Source organism: Ovis canadensis, chromosome 6 (assembly GCF_042477335.2).
Source record: "Ovis canadensis isolate MfBH-ARS-UI-01 breed Bighorn chromosome 6, ARS-UI_OviCan_v2, whole genome shotgun sequence".
In the NCBI taxonomy this organism is placed as follows: domain Eukaryota; kingdom Metazoa; phylum Chordata; class Mammalia; order Artiodactyla; family Bovidae; genus Ovis; species Ovis canadensis.
In genome coordinates, this window is record NC_091250.1 from 119474412 (window position 1) to 119492251 (window position 17840).

Below are 17840 nucleotides of genomic sequence, written 5' to 3' on the forward strand. Positions count from 1 at the left end.
CTGAGTTTTTAAAGATGAATAAGAGATTCCCAGACAGAAGAGGATGAAAACCTGCTTTTTCCTCCCCCCTCCACCGTCACTGCCTAGTAGGAGTTGGACATTTCTTTCTCTCCATCCCTCTGTAGGTAACTGGGGTCACAGATAGCTCCCCGGTGCTTTGCCCTGCATCCGTCTCCTGGAATCCTCACACTCTTCTCCAGGGGAGGGATCTCATGACCCCCTTTTCAGACAGGAAACCTGAGGCTCCAGGCAGCTAAGTGACTCTCCTGGGTCATGAAGACACACAGAGCCAGGCGTTCAGGCTTCAGATTACCCATTTACCTGCCCCTCCCCCACCCAGGTGACTCAGTGGTAGAGTGGCCAATGTAGAGAACACAAAAGACGTGGGTTCAATCCCTGGATGGGGAAGATCCCCTGCAGTAGGAAATGGAACCCCCTCCAGTATTCTTGCCTGGAAAATTCCATGGACAGAGGAGCCTGGCGGGCTACAGTCTATGGGGCTGCCAAGAGTCGGACTTGACTGAGCATGCGTGTACTCCCCCCACCCAGAGGCCAGGACCATGTCCCTGAAGAGAGCCGGCACGCAGGAGGCCCCGTGGGCACAGAGCTTGCACGATCGGGTCACCAACTCTCCTGTGGTGTCAGGTTACCCTGGGAGAGCATCCTGGTCTTCCCCTTGTAAGCTGTGTGACTTCAGGCCAGTTACTTAACCTCTCTGAGCTTCAGTGCCTCATCTATAAACAGGACAGATAACACCTACTGAGATCACACTTGAGAGGCCTGTGTGAGCGTCCTCTTTTTCTCCGTGATGGTCACCAGTGTGCTCACGGTGACTATTGTCCCCAGAGGACAAGACCCGACTCCCATCACTTACATTTGATCCCAGAACAGCACATGAGGTGTGTGCTCTTATCACTTTAAGGAGGAACAGACCACAGCTCAGAGGGGTAAAGTCACTGTCTAGGGTCACACAGCCAGGGAGGGGCAGAGCCGGGAAGTGGTTCCCTTCGTCACTGTGACTGTCCCCGTCTAGCCACAGCTCAGGGGTTGGCCATGTGCCAGGCTGTGGACCCTTCCCAGTGATCAGGGCTGAGTCAGGAGTGCCATCCAGACCCCGGAGGGCACAGCCCTGCTCAGTGAGACCCTCCTCATGGAGAGGGGACCAGGACTCTCCAGGCATCCCCTTGACTCACCCCATCGTTCCCTTCTCCCGCCAGGTCCATGATTACCTTCGGAGCAAACTCTGTTCCCTGTATGAGAACGACTGCATTTTTGACAAGTTCGAATGTGCCTGGAATGGGAGTGACAGGTAACCTCAGACCTTGGACCTTCGCCCTGTGGGCCCAGTTGCTGATCTGGCGTGGGGCGGGGGGGGGTGAGTAGGTGGGGCCAGAATTCCCTGTTATCCAGCCAAAGGAATCAAGGTGTTCCAAGGAGCCCCAGCCTTTCTTGTAGACAGGCTCAAGCTCTGGGCTCTCAAGTTCGAGGATGGAAATGAAACTTCACAGTATGAAACTACATCCATTTGGAGCCCCATTCTCCTGAACAGCAGTAGAAGCATCTTCAGACAATTCTGGGTGCCTCACCACGCAGCCTCTTCCCCAGGTTGTCAAGGGTGAGGGGTATATTAGTGCCACGTCCCCTGTGGGGAAGAAGGCTTTCGCCACTGGTCTACACCTGCCTCCAGCTATTATGGCTTCTGCTTCCAGCCCACAGGGGCTCCAGAGGGCGCTTCCAGCTCCTGCATCTTCTGGGACAAGGGGGCTTCCACAGGTGTACCCGCCCCTCACAGCCCTGCCCACCTGGGAAATGGACCTGAGCCTGACTTGAGTTCCTGTTTCCCCATCACCCGGCTCAGCCCAGGGCAAGTGTGGACAGGGAAGGTCCAGGGCAGGGACTCGGTAACCAGACCACACGGGGATGAAAACCACACTGGGCCGGGACGTCAGCACGTTACCCATCACACTTCACAACCAGAGCAGGGCTGTGATGGGTGAGAAGGGACAGGGTGCAAGCCAGCAGCCCTCCACTCGGGTGCATCCAGGGGTGTGGACTCCATCAGTCCCAAGCGTCTGGTCATGAGAAGGCTGGGCTCTAAGTGTGGCTGGCATCGCCGTGGTCCTGTGAGAACCTCTGTGCTGTGATGCTGCGTGGCTGTGAGCACAGGCCCCTTGGGACCGTCAGGGAAGGCGGGTGGGGGGAGTGGCAGAACCACAGGGACAAGACTTGAAGGGCACCCTTGGAGCAGGCTGGCCCCAAGTGGGACCAACCTGCTGTATCCAGGGGTGGAGGACCCCCTAGAGCTGCTGCCAACATCCTGGGGCTCACCTGGCTGAGGGGTCTCCACGTGGACAGTGCTCTCATACAGACTAGAATGGTGGGCACAGGGGGTCCACTGAAGGATGCTTGGAAAAGCAAGTGGAGGCCCTGGCCTGGGACTGGACTGATGCTGCTGGGTCCAAGGGACACGGCGCTCCCTCAGGGGGCCTGTACCCAGGCTGACACATTGGGGGTCCCCCAGTGAACACTGGCAGCAGGTCTGGGAGTCTATTAGAGTCTCAGAAGACAGACTTGCTGCTGGAAAAGGGGATCCCAACACTGGTCCATGCGTGTGTGTCTGTCTGTCTGCTGATGTTGGGCTCCCTCCTGATCGTGACCATTGCCCGCCCTTCCTCCATGTCACCACCCGGGGGCAACCATGAACAGTGAATGCCGGGCTTCCAGAGATGGGAGCTGCCTTCTCTTCCTGTCTTTCTGGGGGCCCAGACTGCAGCTCAGCTGTCCTGCTTCTCACCCACCTCTTCCTGCCATGCCAGCCACCCCAGCCCTGGCAGTCCCTGCCACCCACCTCCACAGCCTACTCTGCTCCTACCCCTCTGGAACCCTGACCGCATTATACCTGGCTCACTGCTGCTGTCACTTCAAATGACTGACTCAACCCAAGGCCACCTCCCCCAGGAAGCCCTCAGGGTGTTCCTCTCCATCTCGACACCCCCAGCCTCCTGGGTTTTCCTTCTGTGTCTTTGCATTTATTACACATTTTCACCTTGCCTCTTTCCCACTGGTTGGAGTGCCCCTGGAAGTGGGACTGTACCTCAGCCCATTCTAGGCCCCTGAGTTAAAGCCTCAAGAGTGTCCAGTCAATGACTGTTGACCTCCTGGAAGGTAAAGGGGTGTGCAGCTTCCTTCCACTTCATCGAAAGCATCCTATGAGCCCAGCAAGCCCCATAGAGGAGGTGTGTGTGTGTGTGTGTGTGTTAGTCACTCCGTTGCATCTGACTCTTTTCAGCCCATGGACTGTAGCCCATCAGGCTCTTTTGTCCATGGAATTCTCCAGGCAAGAATACTGGAGTGGGTTGCCATTCCCTTCTCCCGGGGATCTCCCTGACCCAGGGATTGAACCTGGGTCTCCTGCATTGCAGACAGATTCTTTACTGTCCGAGCCTCCAGGAAAGCCCATAGAGGAGGATCCCAAAATAAATAAAGCCTGATCCCTGCCTTCCAAGAGCTCAGAGGCTAAGGGGAGAAGCAAGTACTGCCCCTCAGGGCCCCCACCCTTGCAGACCAAAGCCAACCTTCTGAATCCTATAGCTCAGCATTTCCTGTCCTTCTTATGTTAATGGGAAACTTCCAGCATCCCGATTGTATACATGGCAGCAAAGAGCTAGTGGACATCTGATAACGCTCACAGCGCCTCTTACCCAACTCCAGCAAGACCTGAATGGGCAGCTCGGGGGACAGGAAAGAGCAGAGGTTTTGGGGTCCGACACCCTGCATTCCCAGACCACCCTCTACCAGTCTCCAGCTACTTGCTTAATTGTTGCTGTTGTTCAGTCACTCAGTCGTATCTGACTTTTGCGACCCTATGAACTGCAGCACTCTAGGCTTCCCTGTCCTTCGCTATCTCCTGGAGTTTGCTCAGACTCATGTCCATTGAGTCAATGATGCCATTCAACTGTCTTATCCTCTTTCATCTCCTTCTCCTCCTGCCTTCAATCTTTCTGAAGCAGTCTGATCTCTCTGAGTCTGCTCACATGGAAAGTGGTTCAAATAAACCACATCTTCCAAGGGCTGCTTTGAGGATGAGACCTTGTGTGTGATGCTCCTGGCAAGGCCATGCTCTGTGTTGGCAGCGGGTAGTCCAATGATTGGCACACATGGGCCTGTTGTCTGTCTTGTCTTAAAGAACCCTGCTGAACCTTCAAGACCCACCACAAATACCATCTCTTCTAGGAAGTTCTCCTTGATTCATTCTGCCTGGGAAAAAGGGATTTGTGTCAACTAAGCATCTTCCAGCTTCCCCGGTGGCTCAGATGGTAAAGAATCTCCTTGCAATGCAGGAGACCCAGGTTCAATTCCTGGGCTGGGAAGATCCCCTGGATAAGGGAATTGCAACCCACTCCAGTATTCTTGCCTGGAGAATCCCATGGAGAAAGGAGCCTGGCAGGCTACAGTCCACAGAGTCTCAAAGAGTTGGACATGACTGAGCGACTAATACTTTAAGCATCTTCCAATTGCAGGAATCAGACAAGCAAACCTAAGTTTGTTCTTATAAGTTCCAGCAAGACTATCTCAGAGCTCATGCTGTACCTTTGGGGCCATTTCTTCTCTGTCCACGCCCATCTCAGAGCCTCCCTGCTTCTTCCACACTAGGTTATTCCTCCCTGACTATGGCTGGCTCCCCTTTGCAGTTGGGGATGGTGACCCCAAATAGTCCCCCTTCCTTTGTCCTTCTGGACCACAATTCCCCTTCTAGGTATATGGAAGAATTCTCAGAGAAGGATCTGATTGGCTTTGTTGGGGTCACATGCTTGCTTTTGCACCATTTTAGCATGGACAGGATCTGTTGCATGCCACAGTTGGCCAGAAGGGAGCAGTAGAGCATCATGATTGACAGACCCTCCAGCCCCACAGGGATGGGGCAGGAGTCTTTCCCAGTGGAAATAAGAGAGGCTGACGATCAGGGCAGCCAAGGCTGTGGTCTTCAGGTGCAGACAAGGAAAACGAGACTGGAAGAGATGAAGCAACTTGCTTAGATGCAAGCCAGGGCAGGGACTCCCCTTTTCCCTGTTAAAGGAAACTTCTGGGGTGTTAGAGCATGCCTAAGAACGGGAGCAATGGGTCAGTCTGACCTGACGTGGTTTGCAGGATGCTGGGACCTGGTGTTCTGAGGTGTAAGAGACCCCTTCCTCTGCAGGTGTGTGTGTGGGGGGGGTCTCCTTCCTCCCCAGGGGTGTCCTCTGGATCCCGCACCTGAATGGAAGGAGGATTAGCAGCTGTGTGGGTTGCAAATGATTTTAATGATCTCACTTTCCCTTCCCTGGTGGCTCAGGGGAAGGGTGGGTGTGGTGTGACAGTGCCCACTGGGTTCCATGAAGTGTTCCCTGGAGAACCAGGGGGCTGCCTTCTCCCTTCTCTTGCCCCTGCAGGCACAGAAGGAAGGGAGAGGCCCCCAGTCCAGCCCCTCAGCAGGCAGCACCCTTCTCTGGGATCCGTCACCCACTCCCCCTTCTGCTTCCATAGTCTTGGGCGCCTAGTCAGACAGGTGGGCCACAGGGATGGTTAGAATCCATAAATGTTGTTCATCGTTCCGCCACTCAGTCATGTCCAGCTCTTCGTGACCCCATGGATGGCAGCACGTTGGGCCTCCCTGTCCTTTGCTATCTCCCAGAGTTGGCTCAAACTCACGTCCATTGAGTCAGTGACGCCATGACCATCTCATCCTCTGTGACTTCAACATCAGCCCTTCCAATGAATATTCAGGGGTGATTTCCTTAAGGGTTGACTGGTTTGATCTCCTTGCTGCCCAAAGGACTCTCAAGAGTCTCCTCTAGCACCATGAATACCTGTTGGTATTTAATACATAAGAGGAGGTGGAATTTCCTGACTCCCGCACTGTTCTAAGCATTTTAGCATATTATCTAATCCATTCCTGGGGCTATTCTCACCAGGGGCTGGGGTCCCTTGTTACCCCGTTTTATAGATGGGAAAACTGCACGGGCCAGCCCTGTGACCCAGCCTACAGAGCCCTACACTAGTGCACACCAGCTGGGGCAGTGACAGGGCGTCTGCCAGCGTCCTGGGCAGGCCCACTCTTGTCTGCAGAGCCAGACAGGCCTGGTGGGATTGCTGCCCTGGGGTATGGAGGTCAGAGTTCATCCTGGCTGGTAACCTCTAGGCCTGAGGATTCTCTCTGCAGGTGTGCACAGGCATACCCACCCCACGCCCCCCGACACACACACACACATGCATGCACATTGGCACCTCGCCCACCTCGCCCTCTCTCCTCCCTGCCTCTGCCTCCTGCTCCTGGCAGAAGGCGCTGCCTGGGTGGGGGTCTAGGCCTCTCCCCAGCCCTGCAAGCCCCCCCGGCCATGCTCACTGCCCTGCTGTCTGTCCTGCACATGGAGACTCTGGCCCGGCTTCCTCATACCCGCGGGGGACCCGGGTCACTGCCACCCACTCCCCTGCCCAGCTCTCCTCATTCATAGCCCTGCTGTGTCTGAGAGGAGAGAAGAAGGGGCAACGGAGGGTGCAGCCTGGGCAGCGGTACCCTGTGTCACCTCCCGAGCTCTGTGGGGTTGTCCCTGAGCATCTGCTTGTGGTGGCAAGGGTCAACCTGTCCATGCACCCCCCTGCTCCCCTGTCCCATCCCCTGGCCTTGGGACGCTTGGGCGCTGGGTGGTAGGATGGTCCCTCTGCTGACTTCACCCCACCCTCCTCCCTGTCCTCCAGCCTGAACACGGGCATGCCACGGCTGGCAGAGCCACTGGTTAAGGGGTAGGCATGGCGGTGATGAATGCATTTCAGCAGCAGAGGATGAGCTGGTCAGATGGCATCACTGACGCAATGGACAGGAATCTGAACAAACTGCGGGAGACAGTGGAGGACAGAGGAGCCTGTTGGGCTACAGTCCATGGTGTCACAAAGAGTCAGACACAATTTAGCGACTTGAACAGCATTAACATTTGGTGATGACCTGGCCAAGGGTCACATGCCAGGACCCCAAGGGGCAGCCACTGGCACACCCAGGATCCCTAGGTCAGCCCCAGAGACCCGGACTCAGGCTTCAGTGACTTTCAGGTGCCAGATCCTCTCTGATTTGGAGGAGTCTTGGTGGCTCAGAGGTTAAAGCGTCTGCCTCCAATGTGGGAGACCCGGGTTCGATCCTTGGGTCAGGAAGATCCCCTGGAGAAGGAAATGGTAACCCACTCCAATATTCTTGCCTGGAGAATCCCATGGATGGAGAAGCCTGCTAGGCTACCATCCGTGGAGTCGCAAAGAGTCGGACACGACTAAGCGACTTCACTTTCACTTTCAGGCTCAGCCCACTCCCTGTCCCACACTGCAGGGGGGAGAGGGGGTCACACTGTCAGGAAGCCTCATGGGTCATAACTTAGGTGACATAGGAGCCCACCCAGCCTTCTCCGGGGTGAGCTGACATCAAGGGAGAGAAGAGGGGCCACTTTGGGAAGGAGGGCGCCGAGGGCACCCTCTCCACCAACCGAATAGCAGCCAGCGGGCCTGGAAGGGGTGGGTTCCTTACGCCCACTCAGCACCTCCAGGGGCTTGTCATTTCATTGTCTCAACAACACTCAGATCTGTTCACACCGATTAAGATTTTAAAACAGAAAAGAATAGAGCCAGAAAGTACATTAGAATTCTCCACCCACCCTCCCTTCACCTCCAGGGATTAGATGAGTCTCTTTAAAAGGAGAACCATTTGACTGCCAGCCCCACCCTACCCCCATCTCCCCCACAGAGTGTGAGAGAAGCCGCCCCACCCACCCCTGGTCTGTCCCCTGTCCATTGGGGGTGGGGGGAGGAGGGGAACTGAGCAGGGCATTTCATGCCTTTCTAAGACTTCAGTTCAGTTGCTCAGTTGTGTTCGACTCTTTGCAACCCCGTGGACTGCAGCACGCCAGGCTTCCCTGTCCATCACCAACTCCCGGAGTTTGCTCAAACTCATGTACACTGAGTCAGTGATGGTATCCAATCATCTCATCCTCTGTCGTCCGCTTTTCCTCCTGCCTTCAATCTCCCAGCATCAGGGTCTTTTCAAATGAGTCAGTTCTTCACATCAGGTGGCCAAAGTATTAGAGCTTCAGCTTCAGCATCAGTCCACATGACTCCTGGAAAAACCAGAACTTTGACTAGCCTGACCTTTGTTGGCAAAGTAATGTCTCTGCTTTTGAAATGGCAACCCACTCCAGTGTTCTTGCCTGGAGAATCCCAGGGATGGCGGAGCCTGGTGGGCTGCCGTCTATGGGGTCGCAGAGTCGGACACGACTGAAGCAGCTTGGCGGCGGCAGCAGCAGCAGCAGCAGGTCGGTCATAGCTTTCCTTCCAAGCGTGGCTGTAGCTGTGAGTGACCCTTCCATGGCATTCGCTTATTCACTCGGTCAGTCATTTGTTCATTCATTCATTCATTCGGCAGATACTGATTGCACGATACCTACGAGACCTACGAGGGGCAGGTACATTCTGAACCTGCAGGTCTGGCCGTGACTAAGAGAAGCTTCTGGCCCTTCAGTCCATTTGGTTTACGAAGCATTGATGCATCCTTAATCTTCATGGGTTGGGAGGAGGGAGTTGTCCTCTGCTTGGTCAGCTCCTGTTGGCTGTTGCTGGGGGTTGTCTTTCCTTCAAGGACCATTTACCCCTAGGAGGGCCAAGCCAGGCCCTGGGGACTCAAACAAGACACACGTGCCCCCGGAGCCCCCGCCTGGTGTGGAGACAGAAGCACAGGTGGATGCTTGCCTGTGGATGATGAATTAGTGTTTCGAGGTGAGCCCAGAAGTGTCCCCCACCCCTGACCCCTCCAGCTCCCGTCTCCACCCTCCTCCTCCTAAGAGACTGTGTCTGGATGACCCTGTGGGGCATCCACAGGCCTGCATGCCCGCTGGCCTCTGGCTGGGTTTAACCATGGGGCACACTAGAAGGAGCCTGAGGGTGGCGAGAGAGGCTGGAGTGTTCATCCCCCTTGTTCCCTGTCATCTTGGCTAACCGTGTCCCTTAGGGCATAGCCTCCTTCAGAGGACAGCCCCCTTCACACAGATTTCCCTGTCTCTGGTTCTTTCTCTCTCTCTTTCCTATGACTCCTCCCTCCCTTCATGTCTCAGGCCTGGGGGTAGGGGGTGGGGGCGGGTTTCAAAACCTGCAAATGTACCAGTCCCTGGGCACAGCACTTTCCCTGGATTCCCTTAGAACCTTCCAGAACATGTGTGAACAGTCCTTTTATGGAGCTCCTCTCCAAGCACCCAGTTGGCATGTGCCCTCTGCCCCCTACTGGGGTCGTAGTGAGCCTTGCCCCCTTCTGCCTGGATGCCCCCAGAACAGCCTTGGAAGAGCCACTTTGTGCAAGGGGAGTTGCATCCTCATGGCCCCCAAACACCCACCCACCCGTCTCTGAACACGAGGTCAGAGAGAGTTTGGGTGTCAAGAGGAGGTGGCGCCAATCACTAACACTGCAGCTGTGACTCTGGCAGCAGGTCATGGGTGCACGGCGTCTCCAGGAAACACGCAGCCTGGGCAGGGAGCCACTTGTGGCTGGAACCAAAAGAGAGCTCCTGGCCCAGACGCGCCAGGCCCCAAGCCAAGGAAAATGTCCTTTCTGTGAAGAATCAGAACTCAGAGGGCAAGACTGATCAGTGAGAAAGGAGACACAGAGCTGTGTTCTCACATGGAGAGACAGAGGTCACCTTCCCCTCGGCCCTCTGCCGGGGGCCCCCTCTCCCTGAGCAGCGTTAGTGACCAGGCAGGGCCTCCCTCCCCAACCCACATCCAGGCCACCCCCATCCAGCAGAGACCAACGTGAGAGATGGTCCACAGGTGAGTTCAGTCCAGTTCAGTTCAGTTCAGTTCAGTCGCTCAGTCGTGTCTGACTCTTTGCGACCCCATGAACCGCAGAATGCCAGGCCTCCCTGTCCATCACCAACTCCCGGAGTTTACCCAAACTCATGTCCATTGAGTCGGTGATGCCATCCAACCATCTCATCTTCTGTCGTCCCCTTCTCCTCCTGCCTTCTATCTTTCCCAGCATCAGGGTCTTTTCTAATGAGTCAGTTCTTTGCATCAGGTGGCCAAAGTATTGGAGTTTCAGCTTCAGAATCAGTCCTTCCAATGAACACCCAGGACTGATCTCCTTTAGGATGGACTGGTTGGAGTTCCTTGCAGTCCAAGGGACTCTCAAGAGTCTTCTCCAGCACCACAGTTCAAAAGCATCAATTCTTCAGTGCTCAGCTTTCTTTATAGTCCAACTCTCACATCCATACATGACTACTGGAAAAACTATAGCCTTGGTGAGGTGACTTAATCACAACTTGTCCATTCTCAGGTGGGCCCCAGGGACATGGGCTTGCCCAGGTCTCCCATAAAGATGCTACAGGCCGGAGCCTCAGCTCCCACACTCTCCTGGTCCACCCAGGTGGACCCCTGCCCTCTTGCGTCTCCTCCACATGGGATTATTCCTGTAGCTCAGATGATACTGAAGCCATGGCTCACGTGCATAACCCTAGGGGTCCTTGTGGCTCCTCTGGGAGCAATGACACCATCAGGAAGCACAGTTCATCTCCAAAAGGGAGGAGGGGTTCCAATCAACCCACATCTCTCCTGAAGAACACTGAAGGGGATCACTTCTGTACCCTCAGTATTGCTTTCCAGAATCTGTTCCCACCTCCCCAGTGACTTTGAATTCTCTACCCCCAGATGCTCCAAATCCTTAACCCCCTTCTTTCTCCAGGCCCAGATCCATGTAGCTGCTATTCTTACTCTCCCAGCTCTTACTGTGTAGATTAACATCCTTTCTCTGATTCAACAGGAATGCCTTCTCCTTAGGGGAGGTGGGGGAGAAGAGGTGGGCAGTGAATAGAAAAATGGAGAATGCACTTATAGCTGGACGTGGGCGGGGGTTGTGTCTGTGAATGCCTGCACGTGGATGGTGTGCGGAGTGATCGGTTAGTCACGCAACTGCTCAGACAGCAGGAGGGTCCTAGGTTTCTACCGGAAGGATATGTCTGGCTGATTCAGGGGGCCTGCCCTTTTTTGGTGCTGAGTTTATAGCCCTGTGTCTACTGTTTGTTTTCCTTTGCCCTCCTTCTGCTGTTGCCTAGTCTCATTGAAAGTCTAGGGCTCTCTCGCCTGGGATACAGGGCAAAGTACAAGGGAATGTTTTTATGATGCTTGGGGCGAGCTTTCAACGGTCTCAGCTCCCGGCTCTAAGTCTGTGTGCTGATGCAGCCCAGATATGGGGTGGGGACAAGAGGACCCCCCCACCCCACCCCAGAGAAGGTGGGAGGAGGCAGGCCTGTCCCCGTCTGCTCCCACGGGGTCCCCATTCCTGCGGTGATAGCTCTGCAGCCCCGGGAAGGAGCGGCTGTCTTCCTTCCTCCTCCTCCGGGCCCCAGCTGACGCCTGCCTCTCCTTCTCCCGCCAGCGTCATCATGACTGGAGCCTACAACAACTTCTTCCGCATGTTTGACCGGAACACCAAGCGGGATGTGACCCTGGAGGCCTCGCGGGAGAGCAGCAAGCCCCGGGCGGTGCTCAAGCCGCGGCGGGTGTGCGTGGGCGGCAAGCGGCGACGCGACGACATCAGCGTGGACAGCTTGGACTTCACCAAGAAGATCCTGCACACGGCCTGGCACCCGGCCGAGAACATCATCGCCATCGCGGCCACCAACAACCTGTACATCTTCCAGGACAAGGTGAACTCCGACATGCACTAGGCGCCCCGGCGGCCACGCGCCGGAGCGGCCACTGGCAGGGGCGGGGACGGGGGGGAGTGCCAGGCCCCGTCCCTCCAAGCATCCCAGGACCGGACCCACCTTTGCGGATGATTTCTATTGGAACACAGGACAAACAAGGAGTCACAGTAAACCGACGGGGTCGTCGGCCTGGAAGTTCACTTCTTGCATCCCGTACTTTAATCGCGTGCAGTCTTTCCCGCCTTCGTAGGATGTTTTCCGTCTGCACGTTCATTTTTCACGCCAGCGGTTTCCTTTCTGCGGGCCTCGGGAGCCCCGGAGTGGTGTGTCTTTCGCGCCTCACTGGCCCCAGTTCAGGGCTCCGGGGACAGATAACGAAGCTCAAACAAGCCAGCCAGGGATTCTTCTGATGCTAAATGGAGCAGTTGCCACTGTCTCAGAGCCGAGGGTCTCACCTTTTTGCATTTTGGATCGTGAATCCATGCTGAGAACTTGCGAGCTCCTCTTTTAGGTTATTTTAATGTCTTTCAGAATATCCAGGTCCCTTACAGTTTCTCGAGAGGAAGGGGAGCCGAATCCCCCTACAGTGGATGCGTGTTTTCTTCACCACTTAAACCACCCTTCTCAGAGCATTTGCCCAGTGCTAGGCGTGGTGCCGGCCCTCCAGGCCAGCGGGTGTAACCCCCATGGCCTCTGTGCTGGCTCGCCTTTCATTCTGCAGCTGTCCTCTGCATCTCCTGGATGCAGGAGATCCAGGAACTCGTCCTGGCTCCCTCTGTGATCTTCCTGAATCTTCGTCATGACCCTGAGAAGCGAGGGCCTGTTCATTTCCTCCATACGTGCCAACTGCACACTGAGTGCCAGGCTCCATGCCAGGGATTAAAGCTGAATAACTTGTCATTCCCCACTGTGTGCATGGGAAAACTGAGGCCCAAGGCCTGCATCAACCAAGGAGGGGCCAGGAATTCCGTCCAGGCCTTCCCACAAGACCCTTTCCCTCCCACCATGTTGGTGGCTCATGTTAAAGCAACATTCCAGCCTGGAAGGTTCTGGAAACATCTCTTCATCTTGTGAAGCAGGACAGAGGAGGCAGGATGATGATGAGGGTCGGGGAGAACTGAGACGCAGAAAGGAGAAGACCGCCCCCCAGGTCTCCTCGCTTGTTTGGTGATAAGGAACTCTGCCCTCTCTCCACCTCAGATGTGGACCCCAGCTCCTTTTCCAGATGCACTAAACTGTCTCCAAAAGAAAATTGCATGTTATGACCATTTTAAGATACCTTTTCTTTTCTGACCCCTCGTGGGCCAGTGAGAATGCGGTGTTTCCAGGACGGTTCCCTCCTACTTTGTCAGGATCGGTTTGGCCCACCTGCCAACCACGCCAACCTGTCTTTGCCCTTGGAACTCCCAGTGGAACCACGTGGCTTGCATTTTGATTCAGAAAGCAGAGTGCAGAGGCCTGACTGAATCTTTTTTTTTGTTTGTTTTTAACAAGATGTAACCTAACCCAGGAAATAGACCCAACTCAAGATTTTTCTCAGCGATAATGGTCTACTTTTGTGTGTGTCAAAGCACAGAACGCATGTGCACTCACTTCCAGCCATACAATAATTACACAAGGAAATGGGTCCATTGATTTTTTTTTAATCAACATGAATGAAGAATGTTTGTTTATATATCACTGTAAAATCCAGGTGACCTGGACAGTATTATATGTACATATCTATTCTAATTAAAACTAACAATCACAGGATTGGATTCCTTTTTTTCCCTTTGTAAAGAGGTTCAAGAATGTGATAAATTGTATAGAAATCTTGTTGAAGCCAAAATCCAGCTCTGAGGGCCTTATACAATTATTCGGATATTTGGCACCGATCATTTCCCTTTGTGATTCAGATGCTGAGAGGCAATTTGCATTTGCAGATGGAGGTTACTGATCAGATCATAGATTTAACACGGACCATTTCTACAAAGCTCAAAGCTTACACTGCATTCAAAAGGAGGTCTCAGTACAGTTCCTGGTTCCTTCCTCTGTTTTAAACTGTGGACACCAAACCAAAAAGGGGGAAGAAAGGAAAAGATCTTCTCAGAAGAAAAAGCATGTCTTTGGATCCCTGGAAAATAATGATGTCCGAAGCGTAATGAATAAAAGCATTGTGAGTAAAATGTGTGTTGAGAAAAGATGTTGATGAGGGAAGATGTAACAGTAGACATGGCAGAAGGGCCAGTAACATAGTCACAAACTTTGCTTCCTTCCTGTTTAAACTTCCTGCTCTTTTTGAATGTACGCGCGTTCACATAGTCATTGTGAAGTTGTTGGGTTGTTTTCGTTTTCATTTCAATACTCTCTGAGGACTGACTGCTCGGTGGCTTCGGATACGTGGTGGTAGATTAGACAGGCCTGACCATTTTGGACTCTGTAACTCATAGGTGCATTCTCGTTTTCTTGGGTGTCTCACAAACTATCCACCTGTTGAATAAAATTATAAATATGTTAATACCAGCTTTTTCCAATAAAATAACAAATGTTACATCGAAAATGAGGCTCGGAATGCTGTTTGTTTTTAATGGGCTCCCAGCAAGAGGCACATGGCAGGTGGGAACACACGTGAAAGTGGGGTTCACCTCCAGTCTTTCCGGCCTCCAGCTCCCAATGCAACTTTTAACCTTCCTCAGCTCTTATTTCATCACTAAGGAAATGGAGCTAATAATAATACCAACCTTGTGGTTTGGGGGTTGTGGGGGGAAGGGCAAGATTAAATTGGACAACGGCCTGCAAATCACAGTGTCAGGCACATAAGCGCTCAATAAATGACAATTGTTTTATTTTGGTTTTTTTTTTGTTTTGTTATGTTTTGGAGCAAGTGAGCATAGCCTACTGTGATTTCCAAATATTGCCAGATTCTCCCATGATCATTTCTAACCCTCACATCCAACTTGAGAATATGGTACAGATGAGGAAATTGGGGTTCAGAGAAGTTAGGGAGCCGGCTCAGAATCACACAGCTAGGAGATGCTGGAGCCAAGTTTCTAGTTTGGCCCAGTTAACTCCTAATATAGTGCTCACACAATGGTACCACTACATACGTGTCTCCGTGTCCCAAGGAACAAGAGCTGGGAGGAGCCAGGCTATAGGGCATCTGAATTAGTTCTAGAAGCCAGAGGGGCTCAGCCCTGCCTGCTGTGATGGCTGAGATAAGCCGGAGGATGTGTGGGGAAGCCCTTCACGTCCCCCATGGTTCCTCTGCACCCCTCTGGGAGCCCAGGCCTCACCTCTTCACTTTCAAGAAGAGGTTTTAACTTCAGGCCCAGCGGGAGGAAGTCAGCGGCTGCCCTGGTGGGTCTGCTGGCAGGATTTTGATTGACTTAGTTCTCCATCAACCTCTCCACTCCAGGACAGAGGAGAAAGGAGGAAAAGCCACTTCTGGGCTGTGTGACCTTGGACATGGGGCTAACCTCTGAACTCCATGTGTGAATAGAAGGGGTGTGTGTGTGTTAGTCACTCAATCATGTCTGACTCTTTGCAATCCCACGGACTGTAGCCTGCCAGGCTCCTCTGTCCATGGGATTTCCCAGGCAAGAATATTGGAGTGGGTTGCCATTTCCTCCTCCAGGGGATCTTCTTGACCCACATTGAGGGCTACTCTTTACCATCTGAGCAAGTAGGGAAGATTAAAAATAGAGGGTGATGCCATTTCTTCATGAGGGAAAACTAGTGAGGTAGTGAAAAAATGCCTTGTTAAGCTCTGTGGCCCCACCGTATGGGGATTTTACACATAGTATCTCATTTAGGTTTCATGTTATGCCTTTTGTGGCAGAAGGGGCAGTACTATTGTTAAACCCATTTTATACGTGAAAAAACTAAGGCTTAGATTAAGATTTAACTTGTGCCGAAATTCATAGAACTTGAACATAAGTGGAGGATCTTGGATTCAAACTCAGATGATGAAAGCATAGATGGATGCCTAGACGATCGTGATGACACCGTGATCTCAGCCCCACCCAGCGCTGACTTGAGCACCAGCTCTGGGACTTCACAGGTGTGATTAAGGTTATGGACCTGAGATGGGTGTCGTGGTCCATGCGTGGGTTGGGAAAGAATTTTCAGACATGAGGCAGAATGAGAGGAGAATAAAGTTGATTAGAATGGGAGACACAGCGGGCTGGCTCAAGGGAGAGCTGAACCGTTTCGCAGGCTAGCAGCCAATTTTTATAGCCTCAAGACAGAGAAAATTCCTGCTGGAATGGTGGCATTAGGTGGTTGGTTAGGATGCTATAAAGTGGATAGTAGGGTGGGTATTTTACATAATATGGGGTCAGGGAACTGGCCAATCTAGATCTGGAAGCTCATGGCAACAGTTGCTATGCGGCTTGGTCAGAGATTCTTATCCTGTGACCTTGGTACACAGCTCCACACCTGTGACCTTGGCACAGGGCTCCACAATGCGGAGCATATCCTCTGTTATCCAGTGGAGAACAGTCTCTCCGATGAGTTCCAGAAGGTAGAGGACCTCTGTTGATTGTACTCATAGGGAGAGGCAGCAAGCAATGAGGACTCCCCCTTCCACTGCTGCCTCTGAAGATGGAAGAAGGGGCCACAGGCCAAGGAACGTGAGTGGCCTCCAGAAGCCAGAAAAGACAAGAAAATGGATTCTCCCCTAAAACTTCCGGAAGGAGCACAGTTCTGCCGACGCCTGGATTTTCGCCCAGTGAGACTGTCAACTAGAAAATATAGTCACAACCTGAAAGCTGACAGTTATTTTGTTTGGTGGGAATGTTTAGGACTCCAAACCCAGAAGACAGCATCTCAGTTATCTCTGAGAAAACTGCTCCAATGAGGTAGGAGGGGAAATCAGACTCAGGTTTGCAACAGAGGGAGCAAGCAGTCTAAACATCAAAGACCAGGTGTCAAAGAACTAAGCACTCTATGTAGGCAGAGATGCAAGCTTCTGGGCTCACTGAATTCATTCTTTTCCTGTGCACCTCAGCTGTCTGGGGCCCATCCTGTTTCCTTGTTTACCTGAAGGAGTGGCAGGTGGCTGCTTCTTGCATTCGTTCCCCCAGCTCCTCAGCCATCACCACTGGGGAGGGGCAGCATCCGTTGGATTCCAGTTTGGGGAGCCCTCATTCACGTTTGGAGGCCAGTGATCACAGATGGCTGTGACATTTCTTATTTATTAATATGGCAGGAGACATTTTCATTTCATAAGACCACGTGGGACTTCTGAACCCCCAACTGTAGGAGAAGATGTGTGTTGTTTTAAACCCCTCAGTTTGTGGCCCTTTGTCACAGTAGCCCTGGGAAACGAACACACTCAGGTACCTTCATTCTGATCTCACAGTCAACCTTTTCAGCGGATTCCTGCCCACTTTCACAGATGAGGATCCCAGAAAGATCCAAATACCTGCCTAAACCCCAGCAGTAAAGGTGGGACCAGCCTCCACATTGCCTTTCTTGAAGGCAGCCAGGGTGGAGGGTCCTGCCAAGGTACTCTGGGCAATACTTGGGGGCTGGCAGCCAGATGGTGGCACAGAGGGGTGGGTGGGGCTCCTAGAAGGCCAGGTACCCATGGGGAGCTGCATGTGTGGATGGGCCCCCTCCTCCAAGCCAGGCCCTGGGCTGAGCTGTGGGCGGGCCACAGGGTGAGCAATCCAGTTCAGTTCAGTTCAGTTCAGTTCAGATCAATCGCTCAGTTGTGTCCGACTCTTGCCGACCCCATGGACTGCAGCACGCCAGGCCTCCCTGTCCATCACCAACTCCTGGAGTTTACTCAAATTCATGTCCATTGAGTTGGTGATGCCATGTAACCATCTCATCCTCTGTCGCCCCTCTATCCTCCCGCCTTCAATCTTTATCGGGGTTTTTTCAAATGAGTCAGCTCTTCGCATCAGGTGGCCAAAGTATTGGAGTTTCAGCTTCAGGAACAGTCCTTCCAATGAATATTCAGGACTGATCTCCTTTAGGATGGACTGGTTGGATCTCCTTGCAGTGCGAGGGACTCTCAAGAGTCTTCTCCAACAGCACAGTTCAAAAGCATCAATTCTTCAGTGCTCAGCTTTCTTTATAGTCCAACTCTCACATTCATACATGACTACTGGAAAAACCAGAGCTTTGACTAGACGGACCTTTGTTGGC

The 17840-nt window shown here is 53.1% G+C and overlaps 1 protein-coding gene across 1 annotated transcript in view; it reads left to right on the top strand.

Moving 5' to 3' along the window:
* Positions 1-14244, top strand: part of PPP2R2C (protein phosphatase 2 regulatory subunit Bgamma) — a 163745-nt gene extending 149501 nt beyond the window's left edge. Inside the window, exons 8-9 of the mRNA XM_069594687.1 lie at positions 1218-1309; positions 11435-14244. Coding sequence (XP_069450788.1) covers positions 1218-1309; positions 11435-11726 — 384 coding nt within the window. The 3' untranslated portion in view covers positions 11727-14244. The remainder of the gene's footprint in view (positions 1-1217; positions 1310-11434) is intronic.
* Positions 14245-17840: the final 3596 nt, after the last annotated feature.